At 35.5% G+C, this 26,696-nt stretch overlaps 1 protein-coding gene across 1 annotated transcript; it reads right to left on the bottom strand.

The window, feature by feature from the left end:
* Positions 1-501: 501 nt before the first annotated feature.
* LOC106135838 (uncharacterized) lies at positions 502-23,097 on the bottom strand. Its single transcript, XM_060951408.1, has 12 exons — positions 22,976-23,097; positions 10,875-10,934; positions 10,167-10,301; positions 9,181-9,365; positions 8,335-8,520; positions 6,471-6,629; positions 5,592-5,756; positions 4,946-5,083; positions 4,468-4,512; positions 4,068-4,218; positions 3,619-3,780; positions 502-2,450 (listed from the first exon to the last, which is right to left on the bottom strand). The coding sequence occupies exons 1-12, from the start codon at positions 23,028-23,030 to the stop codon at positions 2,317-2,319; spliced, it is 1,575 nt and encodes a 524-aa protein (XP_060807391.1). The 5' UTR covers positions 23,031-23,097; the 3' UTR covers positions 502-2,316.
* Positions 23,098-26,696: the final 3,599 nt, after the last annotated feature.

Genomic DNA, 26,696 nt, shown 5'->3' with positions numbered 1-26,696 from the left:
GTCATTAAACCAAGATATATTCCAATTGCAAATAATATACTATAATAGCCTACTAATATATTATAAATGGAAAAGTTTAAGAATGTGTGGATTGAAGAATATGTGAATGTGTGTTTATTATGTTACTCTTTCACGCAAATTCTACTACACTGGTTTTGAGGAAATTTAATACACGGGAAGAATATTACCTGAAATAACGTATAACCTACTTTTAAGCCCTTAATTTCTGCGGGAGCAAGTCTTGGGATGCAACTGGATTATTTACAGCAAGCTAATTCCGATACCATTTTTTTTCTAAGTCTGTATTTGACGTATGATTCATTCGGCCAACGAATTGGTTTACTACCCTTAGCTGTTCCTGTTTAATTAACCGAACATTGGCCCAGTGTGTTCGCAGCCTTAGAAAACAATAAATATAAAACTAAACAGAAAATACTAGGCGATAGGTGTTTCTCTTTCTTTTAGGTTTAAGGTGAACAACTAAAATAAAACGAGCCGTCATAAATTCTAAATTGTTTATTTGTTTCATTATTATTTCATTCAATATCTTAAGTAATGTTACGTATTATCTAATACATGAGGGTACGCGGAGGTACAAAATCTAAATTAAATCGCTTACCAAATACAAATTCACTAACTATAAAAAAAAATCACGTACATTAAACCCATACCGTTACGCTCATATATTTAGTAAATACTTAGTTGTGACGACCGGTTGGTCTTCAGAAAAAAAAATATACAAAATGAAAAAGCAGTTGTGTATTTCGTTGTCTCACAAAAAAAAAGCATTATTTTTCATTTTGTATTATCTTATTTCTTATTAACCGATCTAAGTACATAGCGTTGTCATTTACAAAATGCGATACCGAACATTTACTCAAAGATCATTATCCAAAATTTGTATGCTATTAAGTAAAAGTACTCACTAAAACATTAATAATTCACAGAGTGCCTTGAAAGTTTTGTTTCTCGCTTTTCTATATACTTAGAAGAGTGCATAAAGATCTTAGATTCAATTACTTATCTGTACTATTGTGAATACTAAATAACTAGATGAGTTTAACAAAAATGCAAATAGTCCAAGTGGAATTTCATCACTCAGATGATATCAAAGTGGAAAAACGACTTTCTTCTGTCATATGACAACGCTTGTACATGATACTAAATTCTATATCTACGTTCACAGAATAAAAACTAAAAGAATGAATAACTAATCCATTAAAAATACTTGATGTAAAGAATTTGTACTGGCATTTATAATGGAGAGGACATTTCTCAGCAAAAGCAGAAAGATAGATGGATAGAATTTTCAAGTAATGATATTAATTAAAAAATAAGATATGTTCATTGAAAAAAAAAAATATAATTTTATATCATAATAAAACGATATGCAATAAAACAATTGTCATTAATTAATAAAAAAAAATCTCACACACACCGACAATAAAGCAAACTTATCTCATTCAAAGCATATATATAAAAACATAATTAAATTTATAAGTTTACATTTAGGTACGTATAACTTCAAGATGTTTATTTTTTTTATTTAAAAATAAGTCACAAATACTTTACGGATACAAAAAACAATTCGTGAAAAGGAAATGAAAACTTCCCTAACTACCTTTTACAGACATTGCGTATGAAAAGCCACAGACATCTGAATATAGATTTCTGTGACCTAAAAGAAAGTTTCCTTTTATATTTTTACAGGTTAACTAAAACTTTAATTTAAAGTCGTTAACAAAATAATGAATCCGAAAGTACACAAGCCATTTAGTCATCAAAGTTAGTAAAACATTCAAATAAAAGACGTCATATTAAATTTTTTTTTTAAATATTGAAACGAACAACAGTGAAAGGCAAAGGTTAAAAATAATGATTAGGTGTATGATTTTTTAAATATTAGAAGGACAAATAGAATAAAAACTGGCAAGAAACAAAAAAAATATGATGATTACATGAATTTACATACGGATCACAGGCAAGGTTCCAATAATTCTGTAATGATTAAACAAACAGGGTAAACGGGCGAAGTTATATTTACAAAAACAAAAAGGTTCTCGCCCAATAAAATAGATTCGATCATTCAATTTACTTACAGACTTAGCACACAAAACCTACCATCAAACGAAAAACATTGTGGGGAAACTTGAATCATATAAAAATACAAACACTAAGAACTTTTAACATCATTATTAATTAAACGCAAAAGTTTAGCAAAAAAAAGGGGTACCTACATTTTGAGTCCCCCGCCATATTTAAATCTACATTGCATGCTTGAGTGCCAAGTCTGAGTTATAAAACAAGTGAGTAATTTTAGTCAGGAGAAAGGCTTTTGTCACAAAAGCGGAGTGTGCAGAAAATGCTCTTCCCATCCGCTGAGCATGTGCAGTCATTGCAGTCAAAGTTGTACTGCTCGCCAGGGTTGCATCTGAAGTTCGCGTCGACGGCTGAAAGGAAAAAATACATACATACATACATATGGTCACGTCTATATCCCTTGCGGGGTAGACAGAGCCAACAGTCTTGAAAAGACTGAATGGCCACGTTCAGCTATTTGGCTTAATGATAGAATTGAGCACATCGCCCTAAAAAAAAATCCCAAGTTTGTAAGCCTATCCCTTAGTCGCCTTTTACGACATCCATGGGAAAGAGATGCGAGTGGTCCTATTCTTTAGTGCTGGGAACCACACGTTATATAACCAAATATATCTGCTATTGTTTTTTTTTATTGGTGCCGGGAACCCCACGGCACAAAAAATACGGAAAAAATAAGGAAAATATACTTAGATCAAAGTACGTTAGATGTGCAGAATAAGTTTGCTCCATGTACAAATTTAAAATTATTGAGCCTTGGCTATTAATAGCCCCAGTAGCGTAAGCTAACGTTGTCCCGTTTCGATAGTTAGCGCGATAACAACGGCGTCGCGCCTGTCATGCGAATCTCTATTAGTCAGCTTTTAGAAAACGGCAAATAGATACTCGTAGCAAATACTTTACGAAGACAAAAAACAAACAACGTGAAAAGGAAATGAAAACTTTATTACAACTAAAACAACATAACATCAACTTCTCCAAAAGGCCTCTACGTGTTGGATTTATATCCCCACGCAAGCCTCTCAAAAATCCGGGGTGTATAGTGTAATCCCCGTAGGTATGTAGTATACCCGTGAAATCCAAGCGGAGAAACATAATAATCTTTATTGTAGTTATTAAATGCCATATCACATAAATTGAATGAAAATTATCTAATAAATAAAACTTTAATTGTAATTATCTAAGTCCACCCATCAAATCAAATGATATAGGTAAGATCTCTCTTAAGAAAGTGTCAGGAATAATAACAAAAGTGATGCTACTCGTAGCAATCTGTGTTTACTTCAAAATTTATTTAGATGAATGAAGAATCTCTGTATAACGTATTTTTAAGATCACATTTAAAATATCCGTGAATTGGTTAATAGTAAATGGTTCAAAAAAAATTCACTACATTTATACCTGTGCACTGTCCAAAATGAAACTATAACATGACAATCAAGCGATCGTCTACATCATTTATCGTTGTAAAGTAAGCGCAAGGAATTTTCTTAAGCTTGCTTTCTGACTAATTATAATTACCTGGTCCAGGAACCTCCGTTGTAGGTTTGTCCGTAGCGTCTTTCTCTTGACATTTGTTGGTTGTACAAAGGGCGTAACCTACTTCAGTGCAGCGGCAGACATTGCACCTTCTTTCAAATACGCTGCCTGGCGTACAGTCTGCGGGGACTCTTTCTGCTGCATCTGGAAGTTGTATATTACTAAGTAATACACTAGAAAGAACATTACTATGACACACATTCACTATGTGTGCCATATTATTGTAGCGATTGTTAACATTATCTATTATTAGCTTCACTTCTGTAGTAATTTTCTTTGTAACTTCTGAACGTTCTGTGCCCATTTGCCATTTATTCTTTATCAATATTAGTAAATTTGTCAGTACATTTTTATACCTAGAACCTACTATGGCCTACGATAGATGAACCATAAGTACGTGAGTGAGATGTACTATGAAGTAAAAATCTCACCTCTTTTATTCCTGTTACCAGCATTGCCGTTATTGTTGAGGGCATTACAATCGATTCTGGTGCAGGAGAAGTCCTGGCCCTCGTTGTCGCAGAGGCACTTGTTGCAGTCCATCCTGAACTCAGTACCAGGCTGGCAGGTCTTCTGCGGTTCCTACTGAATACAATCGTAGCGTTAAAAATATATTAAATGCAGCTGAACTGATAAAATAATTAACAAAGAAGATAAAATTGTAAATAGCAATTCACATGTTATAGGCGAATTTAGTAACGAATAAAATTTAAAGACGGAATAAGTTATGAAACAAGTGAAAACAAGTAAGTATAGAACAGATGGACGTTGTAAAATATTATAATTGATGGCCAAAAATGATATGATGTAATTAATAGAAAGATACATCACCTGCGACGATCGAGCTTTTCTAATGATTGTTGCAGAAGCGTTTATCTGTAAAAAAAAGAGTGAAACTGTAAAATTACACACATAGATATAGACACTATTTGAATCTAAATTCTCTCATTAAGCCCAACAGTTAACCTTGGCCTATCGGCCTTTCAAGACTGTTAGCTCTGTCTCGCAAGGGTTAAAGACGTGATTATATGAATGAAAGGATGATGATTAAAATTTTACTTGTTTCTTATTATATAAGTACTACTATATATATAATAACAGTATTAATTATATTGAGTTGAAACTTAAAGATAGCTGACATAACACGAACAAGATCTTGATAGAATACTTACGTGAAAGATTATGATACTAAATAAAGGTTTAAATATTTCAAAACAAGAAATATGATAAATCATGTAAAATAAATAGAAAAGAAGATAAGACAGACATAAATGAAGATCCGTCACCAAAACAGCAATCTATAACAAACCTTGAAATCGTCCAACTGATCGACACAAGCTCTCCTAGTGCACGAGAAAGATTTCCCGTCAGGATTACAGCGGCACATATTGCAATCCAGTTCGAAGACCTCGTTGGGGCGACACTCTTTCTTAATTATTCTGAGATCCTGCTCCATAACGTAAATTTTTTAATGTTCAACTCCTTACATATTTCAAATAAGTAAAATAAACACACGAGAAAGAAATCTATCTCAAAATTTAAGTATTGCCCACCACCATAACAAAGTCAAATTTGTCAATTAAAATCACTTTTATTATACCTAAGTTAGAAATCAACTTTAGTAGTCCAGTGAAGCCCCATAAACACAATTCATGTATAAAAATGCCTGCAGACAAATCACCGTTTACTTCTAGAGAAAATTACCATCACCAGAAAAATAAACCTTATACTTGCCAAAAATCACTGCATTAATTCAGAACACTACAGATTACTAGCAAATTCTATATGGTTAAAGTTTCTAGTAATATATACTTGTATGAAAAATCACCTTCAGGTTTTTATAGTAATTTATACCGTTACTAACAGACAAATACTCTATAAAAAGCATAAAACCCGCAAAGCTCGAAAAAAAAACAATCAACCATAGATGTAATGAATGGCTTTCACCAAATAACCTCTGGTTTCTCGTCATCAGCCTCGTCAGGAAGTAATGGCACACAAGCTCTTCTAGTGCAGAAGAAACTCGTCCCATCTTCATTACACCAGCAAATGTTGCAGTCTTTCTTGAAAGAGCGGTTAGCTTCGCATATCACGGTTTTGTTTGTGGATGATGTAGTGGTCTATGGAAAGAGATAATGAGGTGGCAAATGATAATAATGAAAACGAGGAGAAAGAAAAGCTTATATAGGTACTGCGAAGAAGTTAATGTGCATGCAAATAAATTTTAATTATATTGAAAAAAGACCAAAAAGGATAAAATAAACAACGGCAAAATAACTGGAAACAAAAAAAAACATGACTGGCGATGATCTGATATTTTCAATAATGAATAACATCATAAATATTGATTTCACAATAAGTAAAATATAAATTAATAAAAAATCTTGATAAGGTATATTACTGATGCGAATAAAAATCAAGTTTATATGATAATTTATTTACTATAAATTTAAAACAAAAATGTTAAGATTTAAGAAAGGCATTTCGACTATTTTGGTATCACTTTCACTCGTTTTCAATAGAAGGAAAAACTATATTATGATGATCCCATAGAGATTCACGTAATTGGTTTGACAGCTTTATTTTCCGTTAATGGTACGACGTGTCTAATTTCCTGCAAAAAAAAATAACATTAGTAATTCTATTTGTTTATGCATACGCTTTATTGCACATTTAAAATGTAAAGAATAAATTACAAAGTTTCTCCAGACAATTATTGTAAGAATAAAGAAAACTCGAAGCGGATAAGTGCCCCTGATTTATCCGCTTCGAGTTTTCTTTATTGAAACAATACAACTGGCCAAAAATTGTAACCATAAAGAAAGATCTCTTACCTTAGGTTCATGAAAGACTTCAACGTCTTTGGGAAGCGGACAAGGCTTGTTAGTACAGGAATAATCTGTGCCATCCAGATTACAATGGCAAGTGTTACAGCCAATAGGAAATGTCTCTCGTGCTTTGCAGACAGAATGTTTCTCTATATGGTCAACACCCTGGAAATCGGAAAAATATTTATATAACTGCGATAAAAGGTCAAAACTTTTTGTGATTATGGTCACTGTTATTTTAAACATCTATATATATAAAGCTCTTCCGTTACTGAGTGACTGACTGACAGACAACGCACAGTCGAAACTACTGGTCGTAGACAGCTGAAATTTGGAATGTAGGTTCCTTGGGATATGTAGGGGAGCACTAAGAAAGGATTTTTGGAAATTCAACCCCCAAGGGGGGGAAAAGGGGTAAAAACGTTTCTATGAAAAATCTTATTCCTTGGGTTTATAAACTTGAAACTTGGCATGAACACGTACATAGGCAAGTAAATATGTTTGACATTATAAGTTTTTTCAAACTACCCTCCAATCGTGATTTAGGGGGTGCGATTAGGTGACTGATTTATTAACGCACAGCCGAAACCGCTCGGTATAGGAGTCTGAGATTTTGAACAGAGGTTCCTTTAGTAACATAAGTGAGCACTAAGAAGGGATTTTTGAAATGTCAACCCCCAAGGGGGGGAAACGGGATAAACTGAGCCGGGGCTGCGGGAAAGTTCTAACGAGATACCGTGGCCCCGGAACGCAAAGGGCAACTGAAGGAACGAGGTGGGTTTTAGTCAGTAAAAGTCTGACACTCCCTTCCGTTCCACCCAGAGCGGGAGAGGTCATTTGATGATTTCCCATCCTTAAAAAAAAAGACTTTGTATGACAACTTTCAGTCGTCTCTTTAACATACATAATAACATACATAATTATGTACATACATGCATAACATTAATAACATCACGCCTTTAAATCCCTATTTTGTGTTAACACTACCCATACAAACAGCTAAAAGGAAACAAGTGAAGAGACGAAATTTGTCCGCATCCATTTTCACCTAAATTCTTAACGTTAATGAGATTTACTTTTTATTATCAGGTCAACCTAATAGCCTCACATGTACGTATAACTTCGTAAGAATTTTCTTTCAACTCCTAACCGTTGAGGAGTTGTACCTTCCATCATCAGCTCATTCACATGGGATGATGACTATCAGACGCAAATACTTAAACAGAAGGAAATCCTGTAAGGCCTCTTCGTCCTATAAATCCTGTTTTTTTTTTTCTTTTGAGACGATGATTTTGTCTCGCTTTACTTTTTCTATATAGATTTGTATGTATACTAATATTATAAAGAGGAACAATCTATTTTTTTATATGTTTGTTTGTTTACACATGTAATCGATAAACTCCGAAACTACTGAATCGATTTCAAACATTCACCATTAGAAAGCTACATCATCCCTGAGTAACACAGGCTATATTTAATTCCAGTTGTAACAAGATTTCAGCCTGTGGAAGAAAAAGCCCTGTCGAGATCATTAAAAAACGCTATATATAACCGAATTACACGTGGGCGAAGCCGCGGGCGGAAAGCTAGTTATAGTATATTTAAATAACCGCCACTATTATTCTGAAGTTTTAATTAACCACTTTCATTCTTCAAACCATTTTTTATATTACTACGATGTGACTAAGATCAAACATAATTAGCTAAAAATCATATATATGTAGGTTATCAAAAAGCAAAAAAAAAATAGACTGGTTTGCTATAATTTGAACGTAAATAAGGAACTGTGCTTACACACGTCATTTCATTAATTCAACATTTAACTAGCTCTAATCCAAAGTTATACAAGAGTTATAAAAATCAAATTTACCTCGCTCTCCATAAAAACCTCCACCTCCTTCGTCATGTCTCTCTCTAAGCACTCGTTGTGTGTGCAGGAGTAGCTCAAGCCATCTCCAGAGCATGTGCAGGAGTTACATTCCGACTGGAACTCTTGATGTGGCTTGCAAACTGACTTTTTGCTTATTTTATGACCCGTGTTTATACTATTTGATTTCTGGAAAAAAAATGGGTAATTTATTTAGATGATTTAGTTTTTGGGAGTCTTTGGTATGAAGAAACTAATGCAATGTGATGTCTAGCATTTAAGACTACAACACCTTCATCTCTTTTCCGTGAATATTAAAAAATATAGTAATATATGTCAATGAGGCTAGGTTGTCAAATCCTGCAAATGTTAAAACAAAAGTGATGGCATGAAATTTATAGATAATAATCAAAAAATCAGTATACCCAATAAATATATAACAATAAAGTGCCGTGACTTACCTTTTTCGAAGATTTCCATTATGCCGTGAGTCTTTTTTAACTGAGGTGCGAAATACAGATCTTCTGTGCTGTGTTAAACTTCCAAAACTTCAACATAGTTTAAACAAATAAATAGATTTAAACAAATGTCACAATTAAGTTAATGTTCTGTGCATTTAGTATTTTTAAACCAATCACCGCTCAGCTATTAAATGTTGATATGAAAAACAATTCACAACGTATGATTAGTTTTAAAATGCGGTCAACTTTCGAAGTAGATTAAATGTAAACTGATTTTTAGTAAGTTAACAATAACAAGGTGTAACTCAATACTTATTTCCAACACCTAATTATCGTTTATTTAGTCCGTATGTATTAGTTAGTAATTAACAAGTTTACAGGTACTCGCCACATTAACACTATCTTTATTAGGAATGTTTTCTGGAACTTCTGGCTCGAAGTTGACCGGATCAAGGATGTCTGATGGTGGAACGCAGTCCATTCTTGTGCACACTGGTCGGCCGTTAGCTGTGCATTGGCACATGTTGCAGTCGTTCTTCCACATTGACCCTGGAGCGCAGCTTAGGAATGACTCTGGAATTAGAACCAGAATCATTGTCATCATTTGTTATTGTTTTAAATAAACAGATTAAATGATTATTAATACTCTAATTAGTGCCCATTATAGCATACGCCAAAGTTGCATTTTTGATATGTTCAAGGCGAAAATACAATAAATGAGAGATACTTTACGGAACATCATCAACTTCCCTGAAGAGAAATTCTGACTCCATTATGATAACGATCCAGAAGCTGGGCAGTCTAGTCTTTACATGGAGTCCACATTTTTTTTGTCTCGCCTTCAAAAGACTGTTAACAGGGAAATCTAACCTAATATCTAGGTTATTGTAATAGATAAAAGTACTTCTAAGAAATTGGAGGATTTGCCTGTTGAAGATGAAAAAAATTAAGAAAAAGAAAGATAGGGCCACTCCATCTCTTTCCCGTGGATGTCGTAAAATCCGACTGAGGGATATGCTTATATTTTTGGGATTCTTCTTTTAGGCGATGGGCTAGCAACCTGTCACTATTTGAATCTCAATTCTATCATTAAGCCAAATAACTGAACGTGGCCTATTGGTCTTTTCGAGACTGTTGGATCTGTCTTGGGGACAAGGGATATAGACGTGATTATATGTTTGTATGTAATAAACAGGTTATTTTTCCAGCAATGGGACAAGTACAGGCTAAGCGTGTCAGGTATGATAATAGTAGACGTGCGCAAGCGCTTTCCTAAAGTTTGAAGGTTCACTTCGACTAATTGTAACAACGAGTATTAAGGTTAACTTTTATTAAGCAGTGGGATAGTATCTATAACAATAAAATTAGCTTTACCGTCAGGACAAAACTGTAGCGTGCACATCGCTCGGCCGTCCGCGTTGCATTTGCAGGAGTTGCATTCCGTCTTCCACGAGGTCTCCGGAGCGCACTCTTTGCCTGATGGGAGGTCTGCTTTCTTTAGTTGTGATACTGAAAGTTGAGACAGGTAGATAGATAAAACTCTTTATTGCACCATAAGAGTAAAACATACAAAACAACACAAAGCAGAAATAGATGGTACAAAGGCGGACTTATCGCTAACGCAATCTCTTCCAGTCAACCTTTGGGTGGAAGGAAATCAATTGAGAAGATGATTCATTAGCCTAATTTTCCTCTGGAAAAGGAGAAGGTACTTTTTATTTTAATAATATAATCTGTATCAATGAATGGGTATCGTGGATATCAATATTATTATATTAGACGGACGACTTCTTTTTGTTTCTGCCTGAGGTCGCTCCTCCTATGGCAATTCCCGGAATCAAAAGCCTAGTTTCGAAGACGTAGAAAAAAAGGCGGACTGAGTTTTACTATACGGCGAAATGAAGCACCAACAGTGTGCCGGCCCACTGTATATAAACACGCCTCACGCACACACTCTGTTAAATAGTTTGACATTCGGCTGCCATTACGACATATTTGCATTATAGCTTATCTTTTTTTCTATCGGAGTGGATGAAATTTTAAAGTTTATTAGTTAGAAAAAAAAATAGAGTTAATAATTACCTCTATCTTGGTTTTCTGAAATACATAAAGGATCCTTGCTGTCCACTGTACATCTTAACACTGTAAAAAAATTTAAAATATAAATTAAAAAAATAATCTTAAAACTTCTAAATATAATAATAAACTTCATACATCATTAACTGGTTTTTGATTTAATTGAGCGAAAGCGAAATTCAAATATGAGTTTTGAAGTGAAATTCAAATTCAAAATTTTTATTCATTATTATAGGATACTTCATATCACATAATAATCCAATTTATCTAAACTTATATTATTCAGTCAGAAAAGTATCGGGAATGGATTATTTATTTATGGTTCCAAATTAAAATTTTTGTTTTTTTTTGTTGTTGTTAGATTGGCACAACTGTTTTCCATTTTGGCGCGGAGTTTGAGTTGCATCTGTTGTTTACATTAAATACAGTGCTATTTTTAGTTATATCATATCTAGTGTGTATTGCTAATTTCATAATGGATAAAAACATCGAACAAAGAGTTTGTCTTAAATTTTGCATTGCCAATGGAATATCGTGTTCGGAGTCACTGAAAATGTTACAGAAGGCTTACGGTGAATCGACTTTATCAAAAACTCGTGCTTATGAGTGGTACAAAGCGTTCAAAAGCGGTCGAGATGTGATGGAAGATTTGCCTCGCTCTGGTAGGCCATCAACGTCTGCAACTGAAGTTAACATCGCAAAAGTGAAGGAAATAGTGACTGAAAATCCTCATTCAACTTTGAGAGAGATAGCCACCGAACTTTCTGTATCTCACGAGTCGATCCGTACCATTTTAACTAATAATTTGGGTATGAAACATGTTGCCGCTCGGCTAGTCCCAAAAGACCTGAATTTTTTTCAAAAACTCAATCGCATGAGAGTCGCTGAGGACATGCTAGAACGAGTCAATTCCGACCCAACATTCATGAAACGCATTGTTACTGGTGACGAGACGTGGGTTTACGAGTTTGACATGCAAACTAGTCAACAAGCTTCGGAGTGGCGCCTTCCAACTGAACCGAAACCGAAAAAACCACGCCAAAGTCGTTCAAAAGTCAAAGTCATGTTGACTGTTTTCTTTGACTATCGCGGTGTTGTGCACTCGGAATTCTTGCCGGAAGGTCAAACGGTAAATAAGGAATATTATTTGAGTGTTATGCGGCGTTTAAGAGAGCAAATCCGACGAAAAAGGCCAGATTTGTGGAAAGAAAATTCTTGGATTTTGCACCATGATAATGCACCTTCGCACAAGGCCATCATTGTGAACGAATTTTTAACCAAACACTCAACAAATACCATCGAGCAACCACCATATTCACCAGATATGGCTCCAGCCGACTTTTTTCTTTTTCCTAAACTCAAATTACCACTTCGTGGCACCCGTTTTCAATCGGTAGAAGACATAAAAGAGAATTCGCGGCGAGAACTGACCTCAATTCCGGAAACAGCGTTTAAAAAATGTTTTGATGATTGGATTATTCGTTGGCGTAAGTGTATCGTTTCTAAAGGAGCATATTTTGAAGGTGATAAAATAAATTTGGATGAATAACAAACAGTTTGTGTATTATTGATCTTTTCCTGCTACTTTCTTGACAGAGTAGTATAAAGCTAAAGAGTTTGTTTGTTTGAACGCGCTAATCTCAGGAACTACTGGTTCGAATTGAAAAATTTTTTGTTTAATAGACCATTTATAGAGGAAGGGTTTACGCTATTTATCATCACGCTGCAACTATTAGGAGCGAAGAAATAATGGAAAATGTGAAAAAAAACGCGGAAAATTATTCCTCCTTGAGGACTTCAAAATAATTATTCCACGCAGACGAAGTCGCGGGCACAGCTAGTTAATAATAATTTAAGTTATTGATATTAAATCATATGCAATGTTTGTTTCTCAAACACAGATAAAATAAAATAAATAAACAATATACTCGTATTTGTGAAGAACTCTCGAACTAAAAGTTCTAATTCAAAACACGTACCTACTTGGTCCACAAATTTTGGTTACTAGATTTTTTCATTTACGCTGTACTTAGGTACATATTGCAGGTTTGTTTTCCAGTAAAATAATTAAACAGTGTCCAAGATTACCTAACTATTAATTTTTTTACAATATACAGAATTGTCAAACGATTTTCACAAAGAAAATTTCACACCGAGCTGCTGATTCTTTCAAACCGAAAGTCACGTGACCCCGAACGCGCGGCGATCCTCAATTTGACCTTTGACCCTAACAATTATTGCAGTTCTATTAATAGCGGGAAACAATTGGATCATAATTACAGATGCCGGCCGATAGCCGAGGACTGACGAATTTTTTAATCTAACTTCTTCTTATAGTGGGGTCTTTTGACGAAAGTTGGAAAATATGATGGAAAACACGTTATCATGTGAATTTTAAGTTTTAATTTTGACGCCATAAATGCTTTATTCAAAATATAATAGAAAGGCAATTGCAAAAATTTTAAATTTTTTAAAAATAATTATGTCATCAGTGAATAAAAAAATTACGGAACAACTTTTAGTAAGATATCGTAACCAATAAACGCAATAATTGAGTTAGTTGCCAAAGAAATTTCACGATGCGAACAAAATACTAGGTTGTGACGTCACAACTTGGTATGATGTTGCAAAAAGCCTTTTAGACTAGCCCAGATAATGTGATATGCATCCTTTTTTGTTCATTGATGCGTTTAGGTACCTACACGAGTTACACTTGAAAGAATTTCACTAATATATTACCTAGTTGTTGTGAAACTAATATTTTAAACAACGAAACAATAATAAGACTATTGCCAACAACTTTATAAACTGGCATGACATAGTAAAAGACTCATTACAGTACCTTTCTAAACATGATTCCGATGATTAATCCCACGTTATCAATGTAAACAAAATGATTCAATTAATTATTTCACATTTGGATTTTAGCCTCGAGCCAAGAGGAACTCCATTCCGATGTAAACAGAAATATTCCATCAGAATGACGCACACTTTCCTAAGTCTGCTGGACAAAACTAATTATACAAAATTTCCATTACCTACATACGTGTTAAGCTCGTCTTTTTATTCCAGTAGTGAAGCTTAATGGAGTTCCTTTGAATCAAGTGCAGAAATTTAAGTATCTGGGACACTGGGTTACGGACTCACTCAGAGATGAGTTGGACATGGAGAGTGAGCGGAGAGCCTTGTGTGTTAGGGCTAATATATCCGAAGATTTGCACGCTGTACCAAGCAGGTGAAAATAACGCTTTTCAAAGCTTTCTGTAACCCTCTATACACGTGCAGCCTTTGGACTCATTACACTCAAAGTGGCAGACAGGGCTCTGCGCACTCAGTATAATAATGCTCTAAGAGTTTTGTTGGGGATGCGCCGTCCTTGCAGTGCTTCGGGGATGCTGGCGGAGGCTGGAGTTGACAGTCTGTCAGCCATTATAAGAAAACGCACAGCTTCCTTGATTCACCGAATCCGGAGCAGCACCAACATTCTGGTGAAGACGGTGGCGGCTAGATTGGATGTGGACAGTGCTATTATGAAACACTAACAACAAAAAGACAGTTAGTCACTTAAAGACAGTTAGTTGTCTTTACATGAAATGACAAAACCAGAAATATTCCGAAAAATAATAAACTTTTGTTAAATATTTAAATTTGGCGCCTTATGTCACTTTTGTAAAGTGTGTATTATCTGTCTCTCTCTCTTTACTCTGTGACATTACGAGATTTACGCGCCCTGCAATTTTATATAGTAAAATAAAGTGCTTCTCCAAGTAAACTATTCCATTTATTGAAAAGTTATTAATTTTTGACGACTTAAAATTCTTTTTTACAATTTCAGTCTTAGCCCCATAGGAAAAGTTGATCAGTGGGATGATCTGAGCAAGTAGGTATGTAATAGGTTTTTCTTTTCATAGCAGTGTCCCTGTATATGTAATCTTCCTTCTCATCGTATTGTATGGAACGTTGTGATGTGAAATATCATGCTGTTCTGTTACTATTGTTATTCTAGACTAATCTAGTATTAGTTTATCTATTGTACTTCCTTAATGACACATTATGAAATCATCGGATTCACGGAAACTTTGACAAGGGCCGCACAGTCGCTATCATTTCGTAGTAAACGGCTTGACCTTAGATAATCACTACTAATAAATACCGTTTGTTTGTCCGTGCAAAGGACATCATTGTTTGTGTTTTCTAGGGAGAACATTTTGTTATGTTCACACCACGTTGTCTACCCTCTCGGTAAAGAACATAATTTCATTAAAAAATCCACGAACGTCGAACGTAGTTCGTTGAGATCATAGTTTCATGTTAGTCGAATGTATTGTATAAGATTCCTCACGATGATTTACCAAAATTCGCGCGGAAGAATTTAACAGGATTTTATTTCGCTGTATGTGTGCCATGTGGTCTCCGGCATCAATAAAAAAAGAATAGGACCACTCCATCTCTTTCCCTTCTTATAGTCCCCGTAGGATTTTCGATAAAACCTGTAGTATTCTTTTTTAAATTCGCGTGAGCGAAGCAGCGGATAAAAGCTAGTAGGAATATATACGTAATTCTGATATTGTGGAGGGCAACCCAGGGTATTGGCCCCGGCCAGACCGTAACAGGTAGATCTGGTAAAGCCTGTTACACTTGCAGGCAAGAGTTCGTACACATTAGGGCATCGACTGCATATTAACCAGATCCGATAAGAAAATTAAAATAATGAACTTAGCTTAGCTTTTTTTAAAACCTAATTTAGTTTTTTATAACATTTTGGAATAAGTAAAACTAAAGCTACTTCATCTCTTATCAACTTATCGTAGTATATAGGAGTGTGCTCAGAAGGCTGGCAGCATTGCCATTTTGTATGGCAATGCTGAAAAAAGATGATTACAAACTAAAATTAAATTTACAAATTGTACAGTCCCTTCATAGCGTCAACTTGCAGGAGTGTGCCCAGAAGGCTGATTCGCCGAGCCAGATAATTTCCAGCCCTCCAGTCACGAGGAAAGAATGAATTTTATATAAATTAGAATATGTTTGGTTAATCCTCAAAACAAGGTATGTATATATTGTAAATTTCATGACCATAACCGCGGGCAGACGTTGTTAAATTATAGAAGTATTCTTCATCTATATATTGATATATACCATATATATTTCTATATTTATGCCGTGTGGTGCCCAGCACCACCAGAAAAAAGAATAGGACCACTCAATCCCTTTCCCATAGACGTCGTAAAAGGTGTGTAAAGGATAAGCTTATAAAGGTATTCTTATTTTAGGCGACGGTCCAGCAACTTATAACTACTTATATGTTTTTGAATATTAATTCTATCATTAAGCCAAACAGTTAAACGTGGCCTTTCAGTATTTTGATTCAAAGGATTATTTTTATGGACTTGCAAGCTGTCACTAGATTGAGTTAGTCTCGAAGTAAGTTCGAAACTTGTGTAACGAAATACTAACTCAACGATACTATATTTTATAATAAATACTTATATAGATAAACATCCAAGACCCAGGCCAATCAGAAAAAGTTATTTTCTCATCTTGCCCTGGCCGTGATTCGAACCCGGTACCTCTGGTGTTCCAAACAAGCGTATTACCGCTGCGCCACAGAGGCCGTCAAATAAAAATAGATGCTTTTTATTTTTAAAAAAATTGAAATCTCCAACTGTAGCTATTTTATTTTTGCCTTCAAGTGTACGATCCCTGCATTCATTATGCGAGAGCTCTCAACGCGCTCGGAATACACATCCTGAAGTAACGGTGCAACAGACAGACATAGTAACGCGGCATTATGTTAATCTCGGTTGATTATATATTCAAAAATTTGTTACCGCGCGACATTTTGCATTACCGTTATCCCCATTTGCAAGTCGGGACGAATTTAGAAACTTCTTGGGAAATTTAGAATTTTAATCGACTGAGAGTGTACAAAACTAACAGGTAAAATATCTTTACATTTAACTGCGATGTGGTTCCCGGCACCAATAGAAAAAAGAATAAGACGACTCCATCTCTCTCCCATGGATGTCGTAATTGGCGACTAAGGGATAGGCATCTAAACTTGGGTTCTTCTTTTAGGCGATGGACTAGCAATCTGTCACTATTTGAATGTCAATTCTATCATAAGCCAGACAGCTGAACGTGGCCTATTGGTCTTTTCGAGACTATTAGCTCTGTCTTTCATTTTGTGCCGTGTGGCATTTGGTTCGTGCCGCCTTGTCAAACTAGAAATAAGAAGGAAAGCCGTTGCCGATTCGTATGCGAAAAAACAGGTTCTGTCGCATTATTCTAAAATAACAAACATAGGTATTCAAAACAATATATGACAAATCGTATTGTTAGTTTCAATTAATGTAAATACCAATTTAAGAACCTTAATTCTTTCCTTAATGTTGGTAAAATTTTAATCCCTTATTTTGATAAGAAAGGTAATTTTGATGAATTGTTTTGTGTAGGTATAAAAGTTGGCCAACCGTGTTACGCTATGTTGTTTTAACTAAAATTTTTATTAACACGTCATCTTAAGAATACAGTCATTACTAATAGGTAATGTTCTATCGTTAATTCGCCTAGCCTGTGATGTGATGATAATGGGTAAGTTAAGATTTTTACACAAAGGGACTCCCGTCAAACCAAGATGGACCCTAGAAATCTAACCTAACATTCCGAGCATCGGTTAGTAATCAAAGTATAAGCACATAACAATCTATTAAAGCCCTTCTTAATGTTGACGTATGTTTAGCCAGCTATCACTATGATCAGTGCCTTTAAATTCTTATTTCAAAACTTCTCGGCTTTTCAACGGCCTCTGTGGCTCAGCGGTAGTACGCTTGTCTGTGACACCGGAGGTCCCGGGTTCGAATCCCGGTCAGGGCATGATGAGAAAAGAACTTTTTCTGATTGTCCTGGGTCTTGGATGTTTATCTATATAAGTATTTATTATAAAATATAGTATCGTTGAGTTAGTATCTCGTAACACAAGTTTCGAACTTACTTCGAGGCTAACTCAATCAGTGTAATTTGTCCCGTATATATTTATTTATTATTATTATTTATTTATAGTTTTTCTACCGAAAACGGCGGGAAGAACACATGTCAATGTGACGTCACGGCTGATAACGCCGTTGTATGAATGAACGCGACCTTTTGACCCCTTTATCGAGTGACGTCACGGCCTGATAGCCCTGTTGGAGTATTGGAGATAGTAGCAATGATTTCGGTTTAAAGAGCAAAACTTTAAGCTTCGAACGAATAGTTTAAAGAATACCCACATACTCGTAGAAATAATTCGAAGTGATTTCTTTCTAATGTTTAAGTTTTTTTTAATAGTTTGCACTGCAATCGGGGCACCGGTTGAAGTGACGTTACACACATTATATGTTGTATGTGTGTAATCCCTTGCGGGATAGACAAAGCCAACCGGTTTTGTAAAGATTAATAGGCCATATTCAGCTGTTTGGCTAATGATAGAAAAGGGATGAGTGACAGGTTGCTAGCCCATCGCCTAAAAAAAGAATCCCAAGTTTATTAGTCGCTTTTTACGACATCCATGGGAACGAGATGGAGTAGTCCTATTCTTCTTTTTCATTGTTGCCGGGAACCACACGGTGGAGAAAGGAGAGGGAAAGGATTACTTTTCACGCGGGAGGAACCGCGGGTGCAAGCTAGTAAGTACAAATATACCTAATTTAAAGTATTCTTCGTCGACTCATCAATAGTCAACATAGAATTAAATATTTCTCATCTACCTACAATATTACAAAAGAAAGGATGTTTGTATGTTTTGTATGAATCACTCGTTTAGTAGGTACAATGTATAAGAACTCACAATAAATATAGTCTTTACTAGAGGCCGCCCGCGACTTCGTCCGCGTGGAATCAACCCCGCGGGAACTCCGGGATAAAAAGTAGCCTGTATGTTATTCTGGGTCTTCAGCTACCTACATACCAAATTTCGTCGTAATCTGTTCAGTAGTTTTTTCGTGTAAGAGTAACAAACATCCATACTGACATACAAACTTTCGCATTTATAATATTAGTAGGATATGTAATTGCATTCAGATGGCCGAATGTGCAGGTTTTTTCACGAAACCACACCGTAAATCGGCTAGCTTTTAGGAAATAAATTTATGGTAGTATTCCAAAACTCGCGTTTACCAAATGCGCACGCGCAAATTAAAAAAAAAAGTTTTTTTTTTAAAAACAAAATCTGTTAAATCTACTGAAGCATTAATCCAAAATCATAAAAATATACATAGTAACTACTATTATTAAAAAAAATGAGATATCAATTTTTAAAAGAATTTATCCAAACTCATAAAAATATACATAGTAACTACTATTATTACAAAAAAATAAATTGATAAAAGTGTCGATTTTATGACCAAGTTATAGGACGATCTTGACATCGTTTCGTTTGTCTTGATGAGGGCAATACAGAAATAGATGCTGATATAAAAAGAACACTTGCGCAAAAGATACGGAAAGATATCCGGGTACAAAAATAGTTTTATCGCGAGCGCATTTCATACTTCATAAATAACGTAACTTTGCAGGGCTGCACATAAGCGGCACTTATAAAGTTTCCGTGTGGTTCCCGGCACCAATATAAAAAGAATAGGACCACTCCATCTTCCCTGAAGAGAAATCCTGACTCCATTATGATAACGATCCAGGAGCTGGGCAGTCTAGTATTTACATGGAGTCTACATTAGTTTTGTCTCGCCTTCAAAAGGCTGTTAACAGAGAATTGTAACCTAATATCTTGGTTATTGTACTAGATAAAAGTACTTCCCTGAAATTGGAAGACTTGCTTGTTGAAAAAAGACAGGGCCACTTGAACTCTTTCCCGTGGATGTCGTAAAAGCCGACTCATAAACATGGGATTCTTCTTTTAGACGATGGGCCAGCAACCTGTCACTATTTGAATCTCAATTCTATCATGAAGCCGAACAGCTGAAAGTGGCCTATGAGTCTTTTGAAGGCTGTTGGCTCTGTCTACCTATATATAGACGTGATTATATGTATGTATGTACGTATGTACAAAATAAATAATTAAGACTGTCAACCCTATCTTTAAGGAAAAGTTAGAACTTCCCACACTTTAATCGTAGTATTGTTTAAACCAATTATTGACCGTTGCATGCGCCCGCGCGTCGCGTCGACACCATTGTAAGTATTTTTTAAGAAAAAATAATAAACAATGATACTTCTTATTAAGATACGTCTGTGTTGACACCTTGATTTGATATATCCTGCAATTGCAGGAAGGAATGTTTTGTTCCTGTTAATGGAATCTTATTTTTATTTTGGTGCCGTGCTGTTCGCGACAATTAAGACTAGGACCACTAAAAGTCTTTCATGAATGTCGTGAAAGGCGACTCAAGGAATAGGAGTCATGGGATCATACGGGTGAAGTTCCCCTACGAGGGATCCTGAGGTCAGCCAGGGTTGCTTCATCTAAAAACCTGTACAATGCATGACAAGCGCGCATCTCTGTTTTTATCGCACGAAAAGCTATCGCTGTTTCGCTTTTTATTATGACGTGAAACGGGACAGCGATAGTTTTCGATAAACTACGGGTTGTATCAGGTCGAGAGGTGCACCCCAGCCTCTTGTCAAGCGAGGTGAGGTTGTTATTAGAATTTACGCCAGAAAGCGAAAAAGAAGAAGGTAATCTTTGCTCTATCGGTGGTACATACATATGGTCACGTCTATATCCCTTGCGGGGTAGACAGAGCCAACAGTCTTGAAAAGACTGAATGGCCGCGTTCAGCTATTAGGCCTAATGATAGAATTGATAGATGGTATAGGTATAAATATAGGTGGTATTCCACACAATTCTATGTTAAACTTTTTTGATTGTCATCATACTTTAGACCCAGTTGAGCGCTCCCTGGGGAAGAGCTAAGAGACTGTCCTGGAGTTGGTACGGTTAGGGATTCTACAGGGATGATGACGACGAGAAATTAAGATGGCACGAATTTAAATCTGATTGATGGTATCTATCATCAAGATAGCGGGTATTGATGTATCCTTTACAGGATCATGGTCAAAGCTCATGGTCTCGGGCAAGGGCCTGACGGCGAACCGAAACCTTTGTTTAGGACCACATACATACATAGGGGTAGGCAGAGACTACCTCTTTCCACTTGCCACGATCTCTGCATATTTCCTTCGCTTCATCCACATTCATAACTCTTTTCATGCAAGTTCGGCGGTTTCGGGTACTTTTGATGATTTTAATAATTATTTTAATAATTTCGGGATTTGACTTTTTTTTTTAGGACCACAGATGTCTGATTTAAATTTCTTCGTGGTGATGAGAAAAAAGAACCTTTAAATTTGAGATGTTAAATATAGACAAGACATGCGTTTTTATATCAACAACTGTAATGGAATCAGATTGGTTTCGATTGCCACTTTCTTGAGAAGTCCTTGTTTCAATAGATTTCTTGTTGGGACCGTTCTATATCGCAATTGATTTGGACTTTGATTGGTAAAAAATGTTTATTCATTAAACTACAACGTTTGTCAACATCTTTCGAATATATTTTTCATACATACATACATATAGTCACGTCTATATCCCTTGCTGGGTAGACAGAGCCAACAGTCTTGAAAAGACTGAAAGGCCACGTTGAACTATTTGGCTTAATGATAGAATTGAGATTCAAATAGCGACAGGTTGCTAGACCATCGCCTAAAAAAGAATCCCAAGATTGCAAGCCTATCCCTTAGTTGCCTTTCACGACATCCATGGGAAAGAGATGGAGTGTGAATCAAGAATCTACACTTAAATCATTAATAATCGGTCAAACACACATGCGAAGCCGAGACGGGACGCTAGTTTTATCTATATCTATAACGAGGATTGACTTCTCAATAAGTACCTACCTACTGACAAAAAAAGGTCATTAAGAAGTTTGCTTTGCCACAACCTATGGCCACAAAGAAGAAAAAAAATATATAGTCGAATTGAGAACCCCCTTTTTAGAAAGTCAGTTAAAAAGAAAATAAAGTTCTCAAAATCTGATTTAACCACTTCAGAATCGTGCGTGGACAAAGACCCAGGAGAAGAAGACGCAACCGGGTCTAAAGCCAAGAGGCTGATGACGAAGGAAATAAGTATTTTTGTACAAATGTTTGTATAAACTAACAACAATTTTATTATTTTTTAATTTTGTAAATCTAACTACATCAAGGCGCGCTTTCGTTGTATGGTGCTATTTTTTTACTGTTTTTTTTTTTCATTTATTTGTTCCTTAGTCCAATAACGGTTCGACAGCTACCCACATGTCAACTGGATTTGAAAATGAGGTTATATTATTAAACGTAGATTACTTTTGGAAAGCGAAAAGTAATTTTAATTCCGTTCCCGCCAGAATTTCGGAAATCCTATCTTAAAGCACCCCTAGATTACATAAAATAACCTACACGACAAATTTCAAGTAATCTGTGCGTTGATTTATCAGTCAGTCTTTCACTTTTTCCTTGTAAAAATGTTAAGTTAAAAAAGTCCTCAAAGAAACATGAAATCGGTTTCATGAAGTTAACTTTAAGTACATTTTATTTCTGTTATTTTTTCTCTTTCACAGCGTAAACGAAGCTGTTGGCTGAAAAATTCAGGGTCTGTTACTTTTAAACGGCACTCTGTTTTGATTCAAATTTGCTAAATTTCACCACCATTAGTTTTTACAACTTTAAAGAGTAGAAGCCAGTTAAAAATTTAACATATTATGAAAAGTGCTAGGTAGGTATGACAGCTTGTTAAAGCCAGACAATTATGCGGTATCGATAATTTGGCTTTCTGAGACGTTTAAGTAAATAGGTACACACACAATTACATTCAAATTATAAGAGGTAGGTAATTTGTATGAAACCAATGTAACAAGACTGCGTTAACAAATAATAAATAAGGTAGGATTGAAACAATCGCCGATTTTTTATTATTTTTAAATCCAATGTTGTAACTGGTCAAACCCTTCACACATCCGCAGATATCCATTATCACGAAATAATCCGGAAATTCTTTATCGCACTTTGGAACGCCGTGTTCGAAATTGAAAAAAAAAATTTCCCGCCAAATAATTTGAAGATGCTCTCACCGCTTCCTCCTATGCTTCTCGCCGTTGCCAGCCAGAGTATCACGTACCACTTCATGACATTCACCACACTCGCGTCAGTTCCCGGCCGCGGTCGACTCACGACTGTTGTTTCTCAACTTTGGGCACCATTTACACGGATGCGTAAGGATATGGCTTTTTCTTGAGTAGATTTTTCCAAAGAGCAGATATAAGAATAGGTTTCGTTATTAAAGTCTGGGCCTCTTTCTTTCAGGATAATTTATTTATTTTCCTGTTTTTCTGTGGCATGTTTTTCCCTCTCCTCAAAAACCTATGTGTTAAAACTAAACTAATGACCTAATCTAATTGTAATTAAGTATATGGACATTGTGGAATTCAATCCCTTTATTTACCTTGGATAAGAATGGTACGCTGTCAAGTCTGAAAACCCGAAACTTGTTAAATTGATATTTGTTCAATTCCAAGAATCAAAAGTTCAAGAGGACCCTAAACAGACGAGTAACAACATTAAGAATGTGATCGTGGAAAGATGTAGCTCTGCCTACCGCTCGAGAAGAAGAATGATGATATTATTTGCATATCTCCATTGCTTCTGTGTAAATTAGGTCGCTCAATTATCAGTAATAAAGGACAAAATTAATTATGCCGTTATTAAAGTCAACACTTTTAACCCCACGTACTTAACTCATATGAGGTAAGAATCAGATTATCGTAACAAGCATTTTTTTGATACAAACAATAAGTTTGTAATAATTAAGTTTAGCCGGGACTCTATTGACAATTCTTCGTAAACTGGTTGTCTTGTAAAATGGTGAATATTTATTTTACTTCTCTATACCTCTACACATAGATCTAAAATCCAATTTTTGACTAGAAGAGTTTTTTTTTAAGAAGGTAGATTGTATATTTATCATACGTTTACATATTTTTTGCGCAGACACTAGGCATTGTGATTTTCATAGATAAAACTTCTTTTTTCAAGGCATTTGGTAATGAACATGATCATCTCGGCCTCTGTGGTGCAGCCGTAGTACGCTTGTCTGTGACACCGGAGGTCGCGGGTTCGAATCCCGGTCAGAGCATGATGAGAAAAGATTTTTTTCTGATTGGCCTGGGTATTGGATGTTTATCTATATAAGTATTTATTATAAAATATAGTATCGTTGAGTTAGTAGCTCGTAACACAAGTCTCGAACTTACTTCGAGGGTAACTCAATCAGTGTAATTTGTCCCGTATAGGTTTAGGTATTATAGGTATCTCCAATGTTTCATTTTCCATCCAAATATCATTTGACTGGTTTTTGATCGACTTCTTGTCGAATCAAATCATCGGCTATTACTTTCTTGGTGTGAACAAAATTGTACACAATTGTAATTTCAAAATGTTCGGTTACCCTCCAAAAAGTCGCCATATTTTTTTTATGTATGCGCCAGCTATTGCCGACCTGTAGGTACACATTATGTATCCAACAAAAAAGAAACAAAATCAAAAAACGCAAAGTTTTCTCGAATTCTCGATACTTTTTAACGATGTATCGAACGTAGGCAAAGGAATTCTTTAACTTTATCCCGTTTGAACGTAACAAAAACTTTTAAATACGAACCATTTCGCATAGTGACCGGATGCCGTTGGCATAGGGTTGATCCGCGTCTCCAACACACATTTTATATACATCGACACTGGCACAAATAAGCTCATGAAGTAAGTAGTTCGATTGCCACTACGAAAAAAACAAAAAAAAAACAATGTACTTCGCACTGCATCTTTGAGCTTTTGTAATATAATCTTGACAAAATCTTGACCGATATAATCATTAACCCGATTTTATACATTTGAGCAAGTATTCCCACGATGGCGTCCATTTCATACATTCATTAATACGTGCATATAATCACGTCTATATCAAACGACTGGAAGAAAACGTTCTGATGGATGAAAATGAGATTGAAATACTTGACGACAGGTTACTAGCCCATCGCACTACAAGAAGAATCCCAGTTTAGTAACCTTTCCCTAACGATATCCATTACAATTTTTACGACATCCACTATCGTTTCATTGCTACTTTTTTATATTTTTCATTATGTACCTATGGAATTGAATGCAGAAGTTGACTGTAGTGGGATTCGAACATCGCTAATCCCGCTTACCCACTCGTCCGCCGATGAGTACGAGGAGATTGTTTTATGGGTATAAAGCAAAATAAGAATATAGGGATCTTGTCAGGTCAAAAAAGATGTAAAAATTTCCAGAGTTAGACAACCCTCGATTTCGCCGGCGGAGTCAAAGGTTCCAGAAAGCAATAAATGCGATTTTTACGAGCAAAACTTTGTTCTCTTTGGATTGTTAGTGTTTAAATTTAGAATTCTCAATTTCCACTTTCATTCTTTCGCTGTTAGGGTACCGCTGCGAAATAATTTTAAATGTTTGAGACATACTTACATAGGAGGTACTTGAAGACTTGCAGTTTTTTTTTACTTTATTGAGAGTTTAATAGAAATGTGATATTTATCAAACTGAGCTATCAAAAAATAGTACTTATAAAAACCTGAACGAAATCCGTTGATTTTATAAAAGTTTCATCAACGACATCCACGGGGGTAAACGACTGATTGACTGACAAATGAAAGCAAAGCCCAAACCACTAGACTAACCTAGAGTTAGGTAATGTGCACTAATAAAAAGAGTTGGGAATCTTTTTTAGGCGATGGGCTAGTAACCTGTCACCAGTTGAATCTCAATTCTATCATTAAGCCAAATAGCTGAACGTGGCCATTCAGTCTTTTCAAGACTGTTGGCTCTGTCTACCCCGCAAGGGATATAGACGTGACCATATGTATGTATGTATGTATAAAAAGAGGATTTCCCTAAATTCCCGCGGTAACGGTAATTAACAGAAATTAGTAAGTATTCAGAGTAATATTTGTATTGTAAAGAGTTAACAGTCGTGCCGGATGATATACATTCCATAATAAATATACACGTGCTGCGATTGCGTGATTAAAACTTACAACAATGATGGACGTTTTAAAACCGCTTTAGCACAAATTAAGTCATCATTATGTGTCTAATACAACAAACACTTAATTCTTTCGTAAAGGAAAACAATAAAAACAAATATCCCAAAATTTCTTTAAGGTAGGTACCTAAACGAACTTGTTATTCAAAATATGAATCAACGGAACCAAAATTAAAAATACGAATTTACGCTTTACAAATTTTTCAGCAACGTGATTGGCGGCGGTTGTTGCTAACTCCGCTTTTGAGCTGGAGGTTTTTATTTTTTTATGACTGACTACAAGCCTGCCAGTGACTAAAATAGAATTATGTATGTAATTTTTTTTTTTTTTTGGTGGTACCTAAATTTAACTATCAGACCGGGCTATGCGTATGGCCGCGAGGGTTGGGAGTTGAAAGTGTTTCTTATTTAACATTTTTTTTTTACGAAAATGGATGAAACAACTAATCTTACCCTTGGCTATTGGTTATGGTTGTTGCAATATGTCAAAAAAGGATTCTATTTAGTCACGTCGTATGATATCCACGAGAATGATGTGGAATAATTACTCTTCTAAAGTTAACCGCTCCTTACTTCTCTTGGCGTTAGTACCGGTTACATCCTCACTTCTCTTGTTCTTTCTTTCTATCTTTTCCTTTATGACCATGATCCTAAATTGGGTAAGTCCAGTTTTTACACAAAGCGACTCCCACCTGACCCCCTCAACCCTTACAGGGGAACTT

Source organism: Amyelois transitella, chromosome 24, assembly GCF_032362555.1.
Source record: "Amyelois transitella isolate CPQ chromosome 24, ilAmyTran1.1, whole genome shotgun sequence".
Lineage (NCBI taxonomy): Eukaryota > Metazoa > Arthropoda > Insecta > Lepidoptera > Pyralidae > Amyelois > Amyelois transitella.
The sequence above is the reverse complement of the archived record's forward strand: the minus strand, read 5'-3'. Positions and strand labels throughout refer to the sequence as shown.

Excerpts from the sequence above, each read along its gene's own strand:
- LOC106135838 (XM_060951408.1), bottom strand. The coding sequence starts at position 23,030 with ATGAAGTGGTACGTGATACTCTGGCTGGCAACGGCGAGAAGCATAGGA. Across the intron at positions 5,757-6,470 it reads AAGTCTTTCATGAACCTAAG|ACCACTACATCATCCACAAA; the intron begins GTAAGAGATCTT and ends CTCTTTCCATAG. Across the intron at positions 2,451-3,618 it reads AACGGAGGTTCCTGGACCAG|CCGTCGACGCGAACTTCAGA; the intron begins GTAATTATAATT and ends TTTTCCTTTCAG.